Source organism: Diachasma alloeum, unplaced genomic scaffold, assembly GCF_001412515.2.
Source record: "Diachasma alloeum isolate Michigan unplaced genomic scaffold, Dall2.0 Dall_scaffold_00620, whole genome shotgun sequence".
In the NCBI taxonomy this organism is placed as follows: domain Eukaryota; kingdom Metazoa; phylum Arthropoda; class Insecta; order Hymenoptera; family Braconidae; genus Diachasma; species Diachasma alloeum.
In genome coordinates, this window is record NW_021680752.1 from 11,173 (window position 1) to 30,258 (window position 19,086).

Here is a 19,086-nt window from a genome sequence, read left to right on the forward strand (position 1 = left end):
CTCATTTGTTAATTACTAAACCACTCTCGTATCGCTACTCTCGTCCGAGACTCCATCCGAGACTGCTTTCAGCAATGTTTAAGGGACCTTCACATACCCCGTCCACCGATAGACGCTCCAAAAATGTTTTTCTTGCTACTCAAAGCCCCTCTAACTAATCGGAAATGATTAAATAATTAATTTGCCAATTACTTAACCACTCTCGTATCTCTACTCTCGTCCGAGACTTGATCCGAGACTGCTTTCAGCAATGTTTAAAGGACCCTCAATTACCCTTTCTACCTACATTGGGTCCACAAAGGATTTTCAACTTATCTAATGCACCCTCAATTAATAAACAAATTGATTTGTAAAGGCATAAACAACTCTCGGATGCACTCTCGGACGAGTCTTTACTGGAGTTTGGCGCGTCACTTCACTAAATCCCAGGAAATTTGTCATCATCTTATTATGTTTTACACTGAAATATCGTACACAGTAAGCCACGTATTTCTGTGTAGACACATCAGTGGATTCATCCAAGATAATGGAATAATCCTTATCTCCAATATCATCGATGAGATCCTTGAGAAATGTTGGAGCGATGACATTTAAAATTATCTGGGACGCTTTGNGTTTTACACTGAAATATCGTACACAGTAAGCCACGTATTTCTGTGTAGACACATCAGTGGATTCATCCAAGATAATGGAATAATCCTTATCTTCAATATCATCGATGAGGTCCTTGAGAAATGTTGGAGTGATGACATTTAAAATTATCTGGGATGCTTTGGTGCGATGGAGTCGCAACTTTATAAATATGCTCCCTTTCCCACAATCCTTCAATAATTCACAGAAATGATCGATGCTGCTTATTGTTCCATGAACTGCTGCATGTAGTACAAGTTTGATACCAGTGATTTTACTGTGATCACTGACATGTGCAATGTCTAGATGGAAAAATAAGAAAAATAACAATAAATTTTTATCATGGCCTGACGACAATCAACACCGAACAATATTTTTTTTATCGTTATTTTACATCGCTTCGACCTGGTTAGGGTATACTGCGATAATGATCAAGACTTTAAATGGTTAGATCGCACCATTCTACCCGGCCGGGATTTGAACTCGGAACATTTCGCATATGTAAGTCACTGAACAATAAAGAATTTAATGACATAAAACTCACCACAGTCGGCCAAACTTTTCTGTGCATGCAAAATCCTCGTTTCTGCTCTTTGTTTGTGGCCAACTGTGCCTGCATGAGACTTGAGATCATTTTTGTGGGAACGAATGATCACTCGACACCATTTACAATCGGAATGATCAGATTTTCCCAATGCTTCAGAAACTGAACTCAGCCATCCTACAATAAACATTTCGTGGTGATGGTGATGTTGATAACAATAAGCTGTTGGTTTGTTGATGTGACAAATACTCATAACCTCAACCGTTTACCTTTGAATTCTTTCTCTTTCTCCCATTCCGCTCGATATTTTCTGACTCGAGAATCTTCCTTTTTCTCATTTTTTTGGATCGCTGGCATTTGAATTACGATGGGAATGAATAAAAACGCGATAAAAATGAGTCCAGATAATGTATTTATCTGAATAGAACAGTGAATACCAAGAATCGAGAGGTAGTACTCGATCAGCAACCACGTATAGGTTATCTTCCAGAAGAATAGCCGTGAATTTTTGGAGTGGGGTCCAAGCATGTGAGTGGGAATTACGTAGAGTGGGGGTACCCTCGCAGGGATAAACTTCTACTGGATAGCCTATATCTGTCGATGCAATCGCCGCTCAGTGGCGCCAGTTGGAAACAAAAATTTCACAGATACAAATTTCACGCAGTTCCTCCCAAGCACCCACACGTTTCACACTTTGCACGACTGACTCTTCGTAAGTGCTTCTTGCCAAAGAAGTAACCTCATCACTGAAATCGAGGTTACTTCTTTGGTAAAATTTAGAATACCTCTCGTCATCTATACTATATTTTTAAAAAGCCATGCAGCCAGCATATAGCCCACTTGGCGGGTTATAGCTCGGAGTAAAAATTTGCTCGCCAAAATGTATTCCAAATAGCCCAATTGGCGGGAAATAGCCCAATCTGGCAACCCTGGCCGTACATCGCCCCGAGGAATCTCTCAATTTCTCCTACCCCCACCCGATCACGTGATGAAGCGCGAAGAATCCAGGTGATTCGATAATTTTGACTTTAGAATTTTAAAATTGTTCCAATTCCCAATTCCTGAGTCCCAGAAAACTGAGACTTGCGCCTCGCGGTCGGTGGATGTGATCCGCGTTGAGCGGCGCAGAAGCCAACATAATCCGATGCTCCCTCAATGTTGTAGCATCGGTTTTTTTTTTATTGGGCGGCCTTGTACCACCGATCCATCGGTGAGGTGGGGAGGGTTCGCACGTAGAGGCCTGAGATGCCTGTTGGCGTGCGTCGATCGTCTTTCGCGTCCTTCGTGGTGTGAGTCTCCCAGGCTCGCGGTGCGTGCTCGTCGGTGTGCTACTCCTCTGCTATAGCGCCGTCGTGTACCCATTCTCGATGCTCCGCTTCACTCCCCTTGTCGCGAAGCTCACGTAACCCACGGTGAGCGCGATCGACAGAGTTCGAGAGAATAATGAAAAGAAAGTAAACAAAAGAAATAAAAATAAATAAAATGACAATTGTGGCCCTGGGTGATCCGATTCCTCGCTGGGGTAAAAATACTAAATTTCCCCCCATGATCCACGGTCAGTTCAGGCGAGGAACAGTACATGATTTTTTTATCATGTTACAATAAATATAGAGTTATATTTACCCTCTATATATGCAGCCATTTTTAGAATTAAAATAAGATGTTGATAAGATGTTTGTATCATATGTTCAACTAATAAGAACAATCCAATTGTAAGATTATTAATTATGTATCACTTTGAGTGTCGCTGTAATATAATTCTATAATATTTGTGTAATAGCTGAATTTCCAGAAGAGTCTCTGAATATTACTGTACTTGACGTTATTATGAATATTTTAATAAAAATGAGATGAAAATGAGAAAGACAATTTCGAATTATTTTTAATCATGCTTAACACACGAAACAAAATGATTTCTCTCAATAAAATAATAATATCCTACTAATTCAAAATTCGATTGCTTCGATAACCAGATTGATTTAATTGAACGGTAGTTTCAATTAAGTCAATTGAACTATGGGTCGGTCCTCAATAAAAATATATTGAGTCGAATTAAAAAATTCAATTAATACAATATAAGAATTAATTGAAACGGAAGAACGATTCATTTCTATCAATCTCCAATTTTGGTCAATGCAGTCAAAATATTTGTTCATTTTGAATTCGGAAAATTTATTAATTCAATAATAGGTTATAACACGATGATGTAATATTCAGTAGAATAGGTCGGTTTGACCAAATGTTAGATCGCTGGTTTTACCACATCTGTCGGTCAGCTCAACCGCATATTCAGGATATCAAATCCCTACGGATATGATATTCGGTTTCTCATACTTTAATAAGATTGTGTGTAGACTACACCAGAGGAGTGAAATTCAGCCCTGAATAACGGCACCCCGAATCCTGGAGTGTAGTCCGATACGGTGATTTTTATTCTCATTTCTCTAGATTCTGATTTAATTGCGATAAACTCACACTCGTTCTTGAAAGGAAAGTGAACCTGACTCGTATTTTTCACTTGCCTCTAAAAATTAAAATAATTTGTAAGACTTTTAGAAAGGGGCAAATTATTGTGTAGAGAATGTTGATGAATCAATTATTTTTTCGGGGTATAAATTGAAAAATCTAGCTCTCATTACCGAAATTTCGTGAGTCATCCCGGAAAAGTCTTATGTCACAAAAGATCCAACGGAAGTTGCGCAGTCAAATTAGCGGGTTTTTACTTCCGAGTGGGAATTGTGTAGTCGTTCCAACTTGCGTTTACAAATTTTTGTGTTCGGGTAACTAAATATGGTTCAAAAGATCCGAATATGGGCTCCACGACTAAATATCTTCGCAAAAATAACTCAAAAAAAGAATAATTTCAACTAAAATAATTTAAATAAAAAGGCTTTCAAAGAAAAAAATTCAGAGAAAACGTCAGGTAATTGAGTCCAAAAAGATATTTAATAGAATAAAATACAGGCAAACTTTCTCCAGAAAAATACAGACAAAAAAATTATATCAAAGTCATTTCTTCACAAAATCTTCAAATAAATAAATTTATTTAAATTAAAAATATATTCGTGAAAGTTCATGTTGGAATATAGCGCCCTACGCCAGTCTCCCTCTTTACCGATAGTGTGGCAGACTGCGTCGCCACGGCGCCGTTGCGCCTCTCAAAGATATACTCGTACTATGCACCACTTGTGCCGCGACCGTTATCGCATTACGTGTCTGAATAAAGCTTAATTACTTTTACGATAATAAAACTGTGTTTAATCGTTATTTCAATCCTAAATAACCCTTCAGGTTATGGGCCGAGCACACTTCAACTGTGCGTGATTAAAATTTATCATAAATAAAAGGATTGGAAGCGATAAATCGGAAATTCCAAAAAGGACGCTATCGGGCGGCCGGGCACGTGTCCGGGTGGATCACACGCGTTCGTGCAAATCAGAAGAAACATCCAAAAGAGAAAAATATCGAGGCGAGCTGGGGAGTGATTTCAAAAGGAAAGGAAAATGGAAAGTAATAAGAGGAAAAGTAAGTACTGAAAAATACATTTAATAAGTGCAGTGAATTGGCGAGACCGAGAGATAGAGGGGATCAAAATGGCGGCTGGAAATAAATTGTCCACGACGCCGACCTGAAATCGAGAATTTTAGAATAAAAAGAATTAATAAAGAAATCCCATTAAATTCACAAAAATCACTGAAAAGCATAAAATATCTTTTGTCATAAATAAAATCAAATTTAAAGCAAAACAAAAGAAGAAAGCCAAGTGACGCCGAGACAATAGTTTCTCGGCGGGGAAGGCAAGCACAGGCTTCAACAGGCTTCAACAAGTAGACGCAACGGGTGAGTTACGCGCGCAACCGGGGCGCGTCTGAGAGAGAGGGACGACTGCAGTCCCACACACATTGCTCGAGCAAGGCGAGAACAAAAAGAAATAGAAAGAAAAACGAAAATTAGTGTGAATATAAAAATTGGTGTGAAAAACAACGATTCTCTCTTTCTCGGCCGCGTTCCGCGTGTGTGCGGGGTCCACCAGCGAAATGTAAAGCAATAGAATAAAATCAATAGACACTAATGCAAAATTGAAATTTACAAATTAAGGATGCATCCAAATCAAAATATTTAATTGGTGAGAATATTGAATTTAGAAATATTTAATAGGCGAGAATAACAAATTGAATATTTGACGGGTTGAACTAATGAAATTGAATTTTAAAATTGCTATCTTTAGACGAAGATATTTATAAATAAATAATTACAGCTGATAAAGAACTTCTGTATGAAGTGTGGAGACTCCTAATTAGACAACATCTAATCGAAGGAAACCATGAGGGAGAAGTAGTCTCCCTGGCAATCATAGACGATAAAGTACATGTACTTCCAGACGAAGGAACTGGATATGTAACAGGCGAGACATCAGGCATATGTGTAAATAGGCGAGCATACTATACACATTAGAAACGCGCAATATTAAGACGTCAAATTGCTTGAGAAATTTAAATCAATCTCTCGCAATCATAAAAGACTTGAATGTGTTTGGAGGAGGTCTTATGTTTAGATTTTCTGAAGAGCACATTCATTCTGAATTCGGTTTGTTTATGTTTAGCAAGTCGAGTTTGGGATTTTGGACCTGAATATAAAAAATGTAACCAGATACAATAATCCTAAATTTTCCGTCTCTTTAGATTAGATAAGAGAGATTTCTCAGAGGATCAACTGGGGATGTCTAACTGTGTTAGAATCTGCATTGTTGGCTGAACAAACGCCAATGTATCTACCAGGTTACGGTCCGAAGAGTCAAGTGTCAACAACAGCTGTGATCGAGAATGGGTCAAGTGAAATGAGTGAAGATTTGGTAAATACAGAGGCGAGGGCTATAGGCGAGTCCAGGTCAAGCGAATTGACTGGAGGCGAGACGAATGGCGGCGAGATAAGTGCAGGCGGGAAAAACACAGGTAATATTAATGTTGACAAAACTGACCAAATGAAACTGAAACCCAAGATTACAGCAGACAATAAAGTAAATATTAAATTGAAATTAATAAAATCTAATCTAGATGATGAAACAGTTGAGCCTAACGGCAACAAGACTGTCAAGACAGTTTCTGTAGACATACAGCTGGCTGAGCTGAAGAGCATGGTGGAAAAATTGTGCAACTCAAATATAACTTCAACAAAGGCACTGTATGAAAGTTTAACAGAGAACAGAAACCAGTTGAAACTAAATGCTGAGGCGAGAGCAAAAGATAAAAAGGAAGTACAGGAGCTGTTGAGTGCCCTGGACAAAAAGCACAACGATAAAATAGAAGAAGTAAAAAGAACTTTCAATGAATATCGCACTAATGTCGAATCATCAATTAAGGTAACAACAAACAAGAAAAAATTAGACGGAGGAGTGGCGTCAAATGAGCATACGAATCTAGAAAATCAAATTAGTTCAATAGTCAATAAGCAGATTAATGAAATTAATCAGACAAAGTCAAGTCAAGGAAACAATCAAAATCCGTTGAAACAATTAACTAGCGAGGTAACAAATAAATTACAAATAGAATTGCTTAACAAAGGAATGAGCTTTAAAAGAGATTATAAAATGGACAGCAAAATGAAGTATGAACATTTCTATGATTATTTTTCGTCAGAAATCAAAACGAATAAACTCTTACACATCATTGACGATAGCATTCTGGTTACTGTGGATGAGGAAACTCTTGCAGAACAGAAGCATAAAGTTAGAGAAATTCTGATAAACCATTTGGATAGAAGTTATCACCCTAAAATCGTCAAACTACAAGATCCAAAAGAAATATTGAAAAAATTAAAAGAATTAAAAATGGCCGAGTTTAATGTAACTTCACACTCGGTGAGACAAGACCTGTATAATATGAGATACAATCCAACCAAAATGACAGCTGGCGAGTTTAATGATTTGTTTGATGAGAAAATTGCAACGTATGAAAATGCTCCTGACACCATTCCTCTGAGTGAAAGCGAAAAGAAAGATGCATTTTACAATGCAGTAATAAAAGCTTTTCCGAATATTAAAATCATTGAAAAAGTAACAAAGAAAGCTATAGGAGTGGGCTTGACGTTTGGCGAGTTGAAAATTGCGATGTTAGAAGAAGAAGCTACGACGAAAAGTGAGCTCTTAGATTCAGATCTTAAAACTGCTAATTTTGCACAGCACAAGGGGCCGAGGTGTTTTGCCTGTCAGGCGTATGGACACAAAGGACCAGACTGTCCCAATAAAGGGAAAGGATACTTGTGCTACAAGTGCAATCAATTTGGGAATCACAAGGCGAGAGATTGCCCAAACATAACTAACAATGACAATGCACCAAGTGGTCCGGGATACTCTAAACAGACTCCAAGGTACAATTCCAATTTTAAATTTAACTATCGAAACAATTATCAAGATCAATATAGAGGTAATGGTAGAGGAATGAAAAGACCAATGAGAGGTGAAACATATGGTCCAATTAAAAGAGGAAGATTTAATAAGAGTAGGTTCTCCTATAAGAGAAGTGAGAACAAACATGGGTTTAAGTCATCTCACAAATCAATCAAGAAATCTAATCCCGACAAAACTACAGAGAAAAATAACTCCAATCAAGGTAAGGAAAAAGAAAATTATGATCAATCAACTACTGAAATATTTTATGCAGATAGTAAACAAACAAATGGAAATAAGTTTTTGACAGACTTTCTAGCAGACTCAGGCGCGACCGAGCATTTAACAAATTCCAGAATTATATTTAAAACTTTTAACGAATTAGATTGTGGAGTAATTAGATGTGCGAATAAAAATGAGTCAGCGGACTTGAAAACGGAGGGAGCAGGAAAAATAGAAATTGAACTGGCGAGTGGTAAATTATTAGAAATTGACAAAGTTATTTTTGCAGAAGCTCTTAAAGCAAATCTGCTATCATTAAGAAAATTTGCCGAAATGGGATTAGCAATCTACTTAGATGACAAGAAAATTGATATATTTGATCCAGTGTCGAATGAACTTTTCATCTCGGGGATTTACAGAAAACCTTACTGGATAATCGATTTAGAAATAGTAAAGTCAAACTCTATCAGTGCGAATTCTTTCAAGCAAATAAACAGGCGAGTAGTAGGAAATGTAGCTGATGTCACTGGGGGTGAAAATGAGGTGGAAAGATATCTTACCAGAAGTGTCACAGCACACTTACAGAACGAAACAAGTGAGAAAACAAACGAAATTGATAAGAGTAATGAGGAAGAAAATAAAATGGATGAAAAGAATAATGAAAAAGGGAGTGAAAATTTAATAAAAGAGAAAATTATTAATAAAGAAAAGATTCCCTATGAACAATCAAATTTTGATTACACCATTTGGGACAGAAAATTGCAAGATGTTGATGAATTACCATGGGATGACTCGTTAGAAGATTTCCCAAAACTTTCAATTGATAAAAATAGCTATATGAGGAATCATGATGTCATGTTGTGGCATTGTAGATTTGGACATGCCTCAACGAGTTACCTCAAGGCACTACAAAAGAAATTCCCAGATAACAAAGAATTAAATGCAGTAAAATTTGATGATGAATTCATTAGAGATTGTGAGGTCTGCTTAACGTCTAAATTCAATAAATTATCATTCACGTCGGTGCGCAGGCGAGCAACAGCACCATTGCAAATAATTCACTCAGATGTGATGGGACCTATTACTCCAATTTCTCATCCTAAGGGATACAGATTTATTTCTGTGTTCATCGATGACTTCTCAAGATTCGCTATGGCTTATCCAATGAAGGCGAAAAGTGAAACAGGACATTGTCTTGAGATGTTCATTAGAAGCGCGCGTAATCTACTGGGTTATGACGCGAAAGTATGCTATCTTAGATCAGATCAGGGAACAGAGTATACAGGCGGGTATACAATTGAAGTTCTTAAGGGTCTAGGGGCGGAATTACAGTTAGCCTCCCCTGATACTCCAGAACACAACGGTGTCGCTGAGAGGTTTAATCAAACTATCCAGAAAAAGGTTAGGTGCTATATGTTTGACTCAAGACTGCCAAAGGGCATGTGGGATCTGGGCTTATCTGCTGCAGTTTATGCTTACAATAGGACTCCACATAAATCAAACAATATGATAACTCCTTTAGAAAGATTCGCGCCTAATCACAGCTTTGACATTAATCAAATCAAAAGATTCGGTAGCTTAAGTTACGTAAAAATTGCTAGAAACACTGGTCCAAAGTTTGGACCTCGAGGTGTAGGTATGGTCTTGGTTGGATATACTCCAACAGGGTATCAACTCTTAAAGCCAGAGCTAGGGAAGTATTATGAAAGCAGACATGTTAAATTCAATGAAAAATTAGTATATGGGGATAAATACAAGGGAAACGGTATCAAAGATTTCCCAGACTATGGAGAAATGGAGAATAAAGATGAATGGTTTGTTAAGTTCGAAAAGAATCGAGGAGAGACCGAGGATTCTTTAAAACCGGAGGGAGAGATAAAACGCAAAAGAGGTAGACCAAAGAAAGAAGTTTCAGAACAAAACACTATCAAGAAAGTGAAAACAGTTGACATAAAAGATAAAATAATAAATGATAATAGCTTTTCAGAGTTGGAAATTGATGAGAACATGAAAGGAAATGTTTTCTTCACTAGTGTTATCAGTAATGTAGGCGAGATAGATTTAGCACAAAAGGAAGATGAAGTGTATCATGCACTTTTAGCAAACATAAATGAAGATCCCTCAAATTATCGAGAAGCTATAAACAGTAAAAATAAAGATTCTTGGTTAAATGCGGTTGATGAAGAATTAAACTCGTTAGAAAGAAATCAAGTATGGAAAATTGTCAAAAGACCTCTAAGTATGATGAATGGAAAAAGATTAAATGTCATTGATTCAAAATGGGTTTTTAAGTGTAAAAATGAGGCAAATGGAAAAATAAGATTCAAAGCGAGACTAGTAATCAGAGGTTTCAAGGATAAGAACATTTATGAATTAAGGGAAACTTATGCTCCAGTAGCTCGTTTACCTCTAGTGAGAATAGTTATATCGATTATAAACAAATATAATCTAGAGGTGTGTCAGTTAGATGTTAAAACTGCTTTCCTCAATGGGGTAATAGATGAGGAAATTTATATGGAAATTCCAGAAGGAACTAATCATACTGACAGAGATAGGCAAGAAAATGTGTGCAAATTGGAAAAAGCACTTTATGGTCTTCGTATCAGTCCCAAACGGTGGAATGTAAAATTCACCGAAGTAGCTTTGAGTATGGGTTTGCAGAACTCGGATTTAGAACCTTGCTTATTCACTTGGCGAGATGAAGACAAGTTCTTGCTTTTGCTACTTTATGTAGATGATATGTTATTGGCGAGTAATGATAACGATAAATTGGCTGAAGTAAAGAGTAACTTATGTAGCGAATTTGAAATGACAGTCCTGGGAGAACCCAAGGAATTCTTAAGCATGACTATTAGGCGGGACAGAGAAAATCAGATTATCAAATTAAATCAGGAAAATCATATTCAAAAGATATTAAGTAGGTTTGGCTTTGATAAATCATATCCACAACGTACAACAATGAATACTTCTCAAGTAGTTAATAATGAGAGAAAATTGAGAGAAACAGAATATGATAATGGGACTTTGGAAAGGACAGAAACAAAAGCAAACATTCCTTATAGAGAGGCTGTAGGTAGTCTTTTGTATTTGGCTGGTGCTACGAGACCAGATATTGCATATGCGGTCAATGTAATAAGCAGAGATCAAGTAAATCCTAAAGAAAGTGATTGGGAAATGGTAAAAAGAATTTTTCGGTATTTGAGAGGTACTACGGGCTTAGGTCTGAGATATTCGGGAGAGACCAATGACATTCAGGGTTATTCTGATGCGAGTTTTTCTGATTGTAAAGATTCTATCACAACTTGTGGATTTGTGATTAGACTGTTTGGTGATTCGATCATTTGGCAAACTCACAATCAAACTACAGTAGCACTCTCCACGTGTGAAGCTGAGTATGTCGCAATGAGCGAGGCGAGTCGAGAAATGATGTCGTTGCACAACTCGTTGAAACTGATACTGGTTGATCCCCCTGTTCCAATGATCTTAAGGTGTGATAATAAATCTGCTATTGTGAGTGCAGAAACAAGTGGATGAATGAAATTAAGACACATTGTAGAAAACAAGTTACATTATATAAAGGAATGTGTTAAAAGGAATCATAAAAATCATTTGGATTGGCTCATGGGATCAGCTAGCTGATGTTTTCACCAAGCCATTGACGTTTGAAACACACAAGCGTTTGATGGATCTAATAATGAACGTAAATATCTAAATTATTTCTTTCTGTTTATCTAGGAAGTAACTGATTGGCGAGATGGAAACTGAGGAGTTAAACCAACTGAAATTACCTGACAAGAATACTGAGGCGAGATAAAGTTACCAAAAATAAGAATAAGAAATTTTGTGATTAACGAGAATAGAATACTAGGAGAGAAAAGAATACTAGAAGAGAAGAAAACTGGAGAGGAAAAGAGGATACTGCCTATGGCGGGAGGGAGGGTTGGAATATAGCGCCCTACGCCAGTCTCCCTCTTTACCGACAGTGTGGCAGACTGCGTCGCCACGGCGCCGTTGCGCCTCTAAATGATATACTCGTACTAAGCACCACTTGTGCCTCGACCGTTGTCGCATTACGTTGTCTGAATAAAGCTTGATTACTTTTACGATAATAAAACTGTGTTTAATCGTTATTTCAATCCTAAATAACCCTTCAGTTCATAATGCTTGTGATTATTTTTGTAAAAGTTCATAATGCTTAAAATTATTTTTTTTAAAAGATTATTTTATTCAAGTAATTTTTCCGAAGTTATTTTTTTTCCAAGTTATTTTTCCGAAGTTATATTTGTAAAGTTATTTTTGCGGAGTTATTTAGTCGTGATACCCGAATACGCGACTTAGATGGTGTCTGATGTACATATATAGGTACATGGTTTTTAATTTTATTTCTCCATAAATATATATTTTAATGAGCTCTATTCATTAATACCAAATAAAATTAACATTTCCGGAGATTTGATAATGTTTATACGATTTGAAAGGGAAAATCGGGTTTATCATGATTACGGAAAGAATGATTAACAATATCCATTACATCAGGGCTTGAAAAATTTGTTTCAATGCCTTCTTCATCAAGTTGAAAGATGGTGAGGATAGAATCGTTGCTTGTTAAGTTACACAATAGCGAGCTTTATATATCAGAAACTCCATCTCTATTAACCTCAGGTATTAGTCCATTATGTTGGATACTTATGCTTATTAATTCATAGTCCCAATTAATTCCTGACTAAAGGGAGTAAATTGCAAATTTCGTAGGAACAATAACTCTACTCATTTATTTTTAAATAATGCAATTATCTACGTATTTTATGTGATATCGCGTCATGACTCTGAGATGAAAACCGAAAAATTGTCAAAAAAGATTGCTCACCGCCGAAATCGGACATTCCTCATGAATACCTAAAATCTCTCGTACAATAACTGTCGGAACGTCACTACGCTCTTGTGGTTCGCAGAGGTGAGTTGAACTAGAGTACAAAGGCTTCCAGTGCGATATTTTGAAGAAGATGAGATTGGTAGGATCATTATACTCCACTCTACTATCGACCTGCATAAGAAGATAGTATAAGGAACGAGATAAACAGATGAAAACAAGTTCTCTAAAACACCCGGTGTGACAACGAGCAGATTACCTACACGTATTGGACTGTTGCTCGATATGCTTTTCAGGTATTTAATACTGTTGAACCAATCAGAGTTTCGCTCTAAGCCCTTGAACCAAGAGTTCTCGCTAATTGTAACGTAGTCTAAATCAAGGTCAGCGCATAAACGAATCCTCTGAAATGAAACAATCGGAAATGATCTGAAATAAGCCGTATTAGATTGAAAATGATCCTAATTACTTACTGCGGAATATACAGGATGATGTCAGCACCTTTCTTATCAAGTTCAGGAATGATGTAGAATTGAAAATCAGGAATTTAAAGGTACAAAAATTATTCCGATAATAGACTTGCAAATGGTGAACGTTCGAATTTTTCAATACTTCAGCCAATCACGTTGTATTTGACTGAAAACAGGATTGGAAACGGTGACACGGCTGTTAATGGGGCTTGACATGATACAGAATATTGCTTTCCATGTTGAAAAAAATTTTCAGTTTGATTGGTGTAATGAGCATTGCTCAAGATATCGCACATAATGTTGCTCTAATTTTCGCGCATATAATATCACTTTTATCATCGTCGCAAATATCGCCATAATTGTCAAAACATAGCCGTTTTCAACCATGGCGACGGCATGGCGGGGCAGTACCATGATATTGTTGGCTAAATCATTGAAAGATTCTAACGCTTACTATTCTCCTTACAATTTGTGAACTCCCATAATATATTTCCTTACAAATTTGTGCTGACGTCACCTTGTATTCCTTTAGACTATTACGTGGAGCGAAAAGTCGGAGAACAATTATCTGGAAAATCGCAACTAATTCGACTATATGAAATATGGTCGAATCGTGAAGCGAGATGTTGAATGTTGAATGTAATTTTAGGTATGTTTCTCAGAATACGTATCTCGAATTTCCCATATATATCTACATAACACAAATAAATTCCGAAAATACGTAACTAATAAAATTTCATTAATCACTGATTCTTTATACACAGAGAAAAAAAGTTTTGATTTTCAGGACTATACAGCAAAAACGAATGTCTGAATTTCACACACCTTTTATAGACATTTTTCAGACACTAAAAAACGTCTGAATAAAATGGAAATGTGTTTGAAATTCAGATAAATTTTCATTTTATTCAGACTTTTTTAGTGTCTGAAAAATGTCTACAATAAGTGTGTGAAATTCAAATATTCGTTTTTGCTGTGTATGTCATTGATTTCTTGGAACACATCCCACCGATTTTGAGGAATCTATGACTAATTATAGATGATGGTGGACACTGACTACAATAACGCTGATCATCAGTGATTTTTATCCCTGAAATTTGGTGACAGATTCCTAAAAATTAGAGATGGGTCCCTGAAAATTAGTGCCGGTGAAAATTGGTGACAAAATCTTTGAATTTCAGAAATAGGCATTGAATGTATTTCACAGTCGCAAATCCCTAATATAATCGGGGATAGATTCCTGAAAATTAGTAAAATGTCCCTGAAAATCTTTTTTTTTTCGCTGCACAGTATAGTATTTGTTCAACATCTGTTCAATCCATTATTATTTAATATTACTAACCTTGTGTGTTGTATGGGAATCCTGTAGCGATAGTTGACTCGCAGATAGTATGAGGCACAAGGAAATGACGAACTTCATAGTTTCCAGGAATGTTAAGAACTGAGGAATACATATCCATATTGTATTGTCTACGTCTCTTCATGTACCTATAAAAAAGCAAACATTTACAGATAAGAACTATGATGTAATTCTGGCTAACAAAGCAATTAATTCCCATTTCACCTTGAAAAATCATTTAAATGCTAATTTGAATTCTGATCCAAAAAATTCGAATTCCATAATCAACTACACGTGATTGTAGATAAGAATCCAATATCATTTTAGCTGTAACAATATGATAATTCCTAATTCTCATTGAAAAAGGGATTGAATGTTTATTTTCCAACTACAAACAAAAAATATATACACCACAATGTATAGCCACAACTTGTAACTTGAGCCACAACTTGTAGCTCTAAATCTACCGAAGACCAAATTTTTGTAACAATCCGTCAAGGTCGGGTACCAACTTTACATTGCTAACATGTACCCCATCGCTATTATCTTCTTTGTTTTCGAATGGAAGTTTTGTAATTGCTAAATTAAAAAACAGTTCGAAAAAGTTTGAAAAAGTTTGCAAAAGGTCGTATATGTAAAAAATGACCTTCTTACGTAAAAGGTCATAGCCGCCAGCATATACGTACTTTTGCTGTTAGGAAATCCATCAAAGGAGCCCAAAAAAAGTATCTAGAGTTTAGTTATCAATGGAGAAATGACCTTTGCTTTTTGTGAAGTTAGAAAACTGTCTCACGTAAAGCAAAAAGGTCATAAATCTACTTTTATATTTTACCTTTATCTTGATATGTACAGGATGTCCCATTGGAACTGGTGTGGCTAAATATCTTCTAAGGAGGGCAAGTAACAAAAAAATATCTGAAATAACAGTTGTAGGGTTTCAAGGGGGACATTCGATGCATGTACCATTTTAAGCTCGCAAGCGCATGTTTGTAAGCTTCAAGCACAAAGACCTTTTTTTTAAACGGCAACCGCATTTTTTCACTTAAAGAAACTTGTTGCTCTTGATGAAACGTTTTCAGACACTTCATCACTCATTTAATTTTCTCTCATTTTACATGAAAAATGCTCTGTGGTCAAATTGAAGATTCAAATTTTTTTTGCGTGGCCCAGAATGCACCACATGGAGGTAAAGTCTGCTTCGCATCCAGGGGCGGCAGAAGGGGTATGGTGGGTACGGAGCACTCCATACCCCAAAAAATGGAAGAAAAATTGAAAATTGAGCAGTTTATATGACGAAATTGATGAATGCCAATCCAATTTTTAACCCATTTGTTTTCTCAACTTGAAATTTCTTTTCGCTTTTTTCGTCGGATGCACTTAGGTGAGCTCTACATCGGTTTCAAAAGTCAACTGCCCGTTGGCAGCACCATCGCTCCCTTCCATTGTACTCATCGCTCGAGGTAGAAATCTCATGGAAGGGGAACCGATGGTTATACCGTGAAAGCGTGTACTTCGAGTAACTCAGGTCTATTCAATTTTTAAATGTAGTGGTGCGTCATGAATACCTTAGATAATTTCCTCATGGGAAAGAAGAGGAAGAGAGATGNTCCATTGTACTCATCGCTCGAGGCAGAAATCTCATGGAAGGGGAACCGATGGTTATACCGTGAAAGCGTGTACTTCGAGTAACTCAGGTCTATTCAATTTTTAAATGTAGTGGTGCGTCATGAATACCTTAGATAATTTCCTCATGGGAAAGAAGAGGAAGAGAGATGAAGAATCAGGCGTTTTAAAACCACCAGATGGGCCAGTACCCAATGAGAGAATAGGTGTCAGTATAACCTCAACTGTTGGAGGTGACGTAAATGAATCAAGGTATTTTGACTTCAATAACTCTCTCGGCTCTGTTAGGTGAAAAAATTTCCTGGATGATCAATCAACCTTTTTTTCTGTCATTAGTTCTTGATCTCGGGTTTCAGACAAAAGTTACAACTTGGCGAAAGACATATCCATGGATTGCTGTGAATGACAGCCAAGGAATTGTATGCAATATTTGTACGGAGGCAGTCTCAAAGCAGCTGCCTGTTTCATCAGACCCCAACAAGGTAGCGTCACAATCAAGCGTTTGTCACAAACGGATTCAAGGGTTTCAAGAACGCCTACAAATCCTTCCCGTCACATGAAAAAAGTACTCTCCATCAAACCTCACACGAATTATTAAATCAGAGTAACTCAGGTAATGTTTTGCAGCATTTGTCTTCTGGAAGAGCGAAAGAAATGACGAGCAACCGAATTGCTCTGAAGAAAATGGTCCACACCATTCAGGTTCTCGCGAAACAGGGCTTACCCCTGAGGGGAACTGATGACGACCAGCGCTCCAATTTCCTACAGATTTTAAGCGCCAGGTCTGAGGACGTTAAAGAATTGAAAGATTGGTTGCGCCGTGACGCCCACAAATGGTTGCATCACGACAGCCAGAATGAAATCCTTGATCTTATGTACAAGAAAATATTAACTAAAAACCTCGATATCATCAAAGCATCTCCATTATTTGCTTTGATGATAAATGAAACATCTGATGTTTCTCGCTTGGAACAAATCTCAGTCACAGTCCGAGTGGTATCGAATGAGTTATCCCCCAGAGAGATTTTCCTTGGCTTTTACAATACGTCAAGTACCAAATCAGTCACACTATTTAGTATCATCAACGATATTTTCCAACGATACCAATTGGAGTTCAAGAAATTGAGAGGTCAGTGTTATGATCGAGCTCCCAACATGGCAGGAAAAATCACGTGTTTGAGAACTCCCATTTGTCAAGTGGAAAAGCGGGCTCTATTCGTCCATTGTGATGCTCATCAGCTCAATCTTGTGGTCCAAGATGCCCTGGAGGCAATGCTTGAAGTTAAGAATTTCATTGGGATAGTCAAGGAACTGATTAATTTTATACATAATTCTCCGAAGAGAATCGCTGAATATTGCGAGTTACAACTCCTCTCGCTAGATGAGAGTGAGAAAATTCAGGCCTTGACCGCTTTCTGCCCAACAAGGTGTGTATAATAGATTCCCCTTACCGTCTACCCCTTTAGACTCTAGTTTCACCGAATTCTCACTATGTTCTCATTATTGCAGACGGATTATGATGGTTTCATTGTTGAAGAGGCTCCATAAAAAATCAAACTATGCAGCAGCTTTGAGTTACTTTGACGCTTTACAAAATGATCGAGATGTAAACAGCAATATTTCCTGTAAGGCCAGCGGATTTCTTAAGGAGGTGGAGTCTTTTAATTTTTATTTTCTTCTAGTAGCAATCATTCAAATATTCGAAAAGGTTGAAATTCTGAACACAGAACTCCAAAATCCTGATTTATGTGTAATTGATGGACACGGAAAAGTCCAGGAGATAATATGTAGTCTGGAGAACGCACGAGACTCGAAGTACGAGGTAATCTGGGAAATGGAAACATCCGAAGCAGTTGCGCTGGAGATCGGAGCTCTGCAGCTCCTCCGACAACGTAGACGTCCCAAGCGATATGACACATCGTCCGAGGCTCATGAATTCATGAACCCAAGGATTTCTACAGAAGAATTTATTGCGCGATTCACGATTATGTTGTTTCTCCATTGAAGACTCAATTTGACTCTGAAACTACTTCATTTTTAAATGAGTACGAATCCTTCGCAGTGGGGAAAAACGCTGACATCGACAGGATTGTATATTTTTATGGGGATGATTTGAGAAATGAGAGAAACGACCTCATGAGAGATCAGGAGTATTTCTTGGAAACAGCCGCTCGACATCACTATAAAATAAATTCAGTCAAAGATGTGATGATTTTTCTGAAGGAGAATGGGTGAAAGGACTCATCAAAGAGTACTGTAGGTTCATTCATCTGACGGTACTATAGGTTCATTCTGCTGACGGTCCCCAATTCCACGTGCACAAATGAGCGGAGTTTTTCAACTCTCAAGTATCTGAAGAACTACATGCGATCAACAATGCATGTAGTTCTTCAGCGCTTGAATAGTCTTGCCACCTTGTATATTCATCACGAGCAGACCAACAAACTAGACCTAGACAGTATTGTGAACGAGTTTGCTGCAAAGAACAGGAACCGCACTGCCACGTTTGGCAAATAGAAATTATTAAATTATTAATGTGTTATCAACTTGATAATTGTTTTAAATAATAAATAATTTACATTGAAAAAAAAGGTACGTATTTTTTAGTTGCCCAAGTGACCCTCGTGGACCTCGACCATACGCCAAAAATTCCTGTTCCGCCGCCCCGTCCATAGGTACAGATCCCATGATGGCATTATTAAAAGCGTCCCTCTTTTCCCCATCGGATAGAGGGGTTGCATCTGAGAAGTTTTCATATGTTCGAATCGCCTCGTCAAATTTCTCACAAAACTCAACTGCTGTCATTTTTCCAATCACATACTGCATATTGGAGATTTCTTTTCTCACCGCAAATGAAGATATACATTAGTTTCGTATCTTTTTATCTCTTTGAGTTTATTTAGAATAGCTACTGGATCTTCTAGTAATACTACTTTAGAGTGATAGTTTTTATCGATGTGATTGATTAGAATATCTCTCACCTTGAATTTATGCTCATCTAAA

The 19,086-nt window shown here is 37.2% G+C and overlaps 1 protein-coding gene across 1 annotated transcript; it reads left to right on the plus strand.

Moving 5' to 3' along the window:
• The first annotated feature begins 16,186 nt into the window (after positions 1-16,186).
• On the plus strand, positions 16,187-18,600 carry LOC107043705 (zinc finger MYM-type protein 1-like). The gene is made up of 4 exons (XM_015265287.1): positions 16,187-16,321; positions 16,440-16,565; positions 16,711-17,510; positions 18,369-18,600. Exons 1-4 carry the CDS (start codon positions 16,187-16,189, stop codon positions 18,598-18,600), a joined length of 1,293 nt encoding a protein of 430 aa, XP_015120773.1.
• The last annotated feature ends 486 nt before the right edge of the window (positions 18,601-19,086 follow it).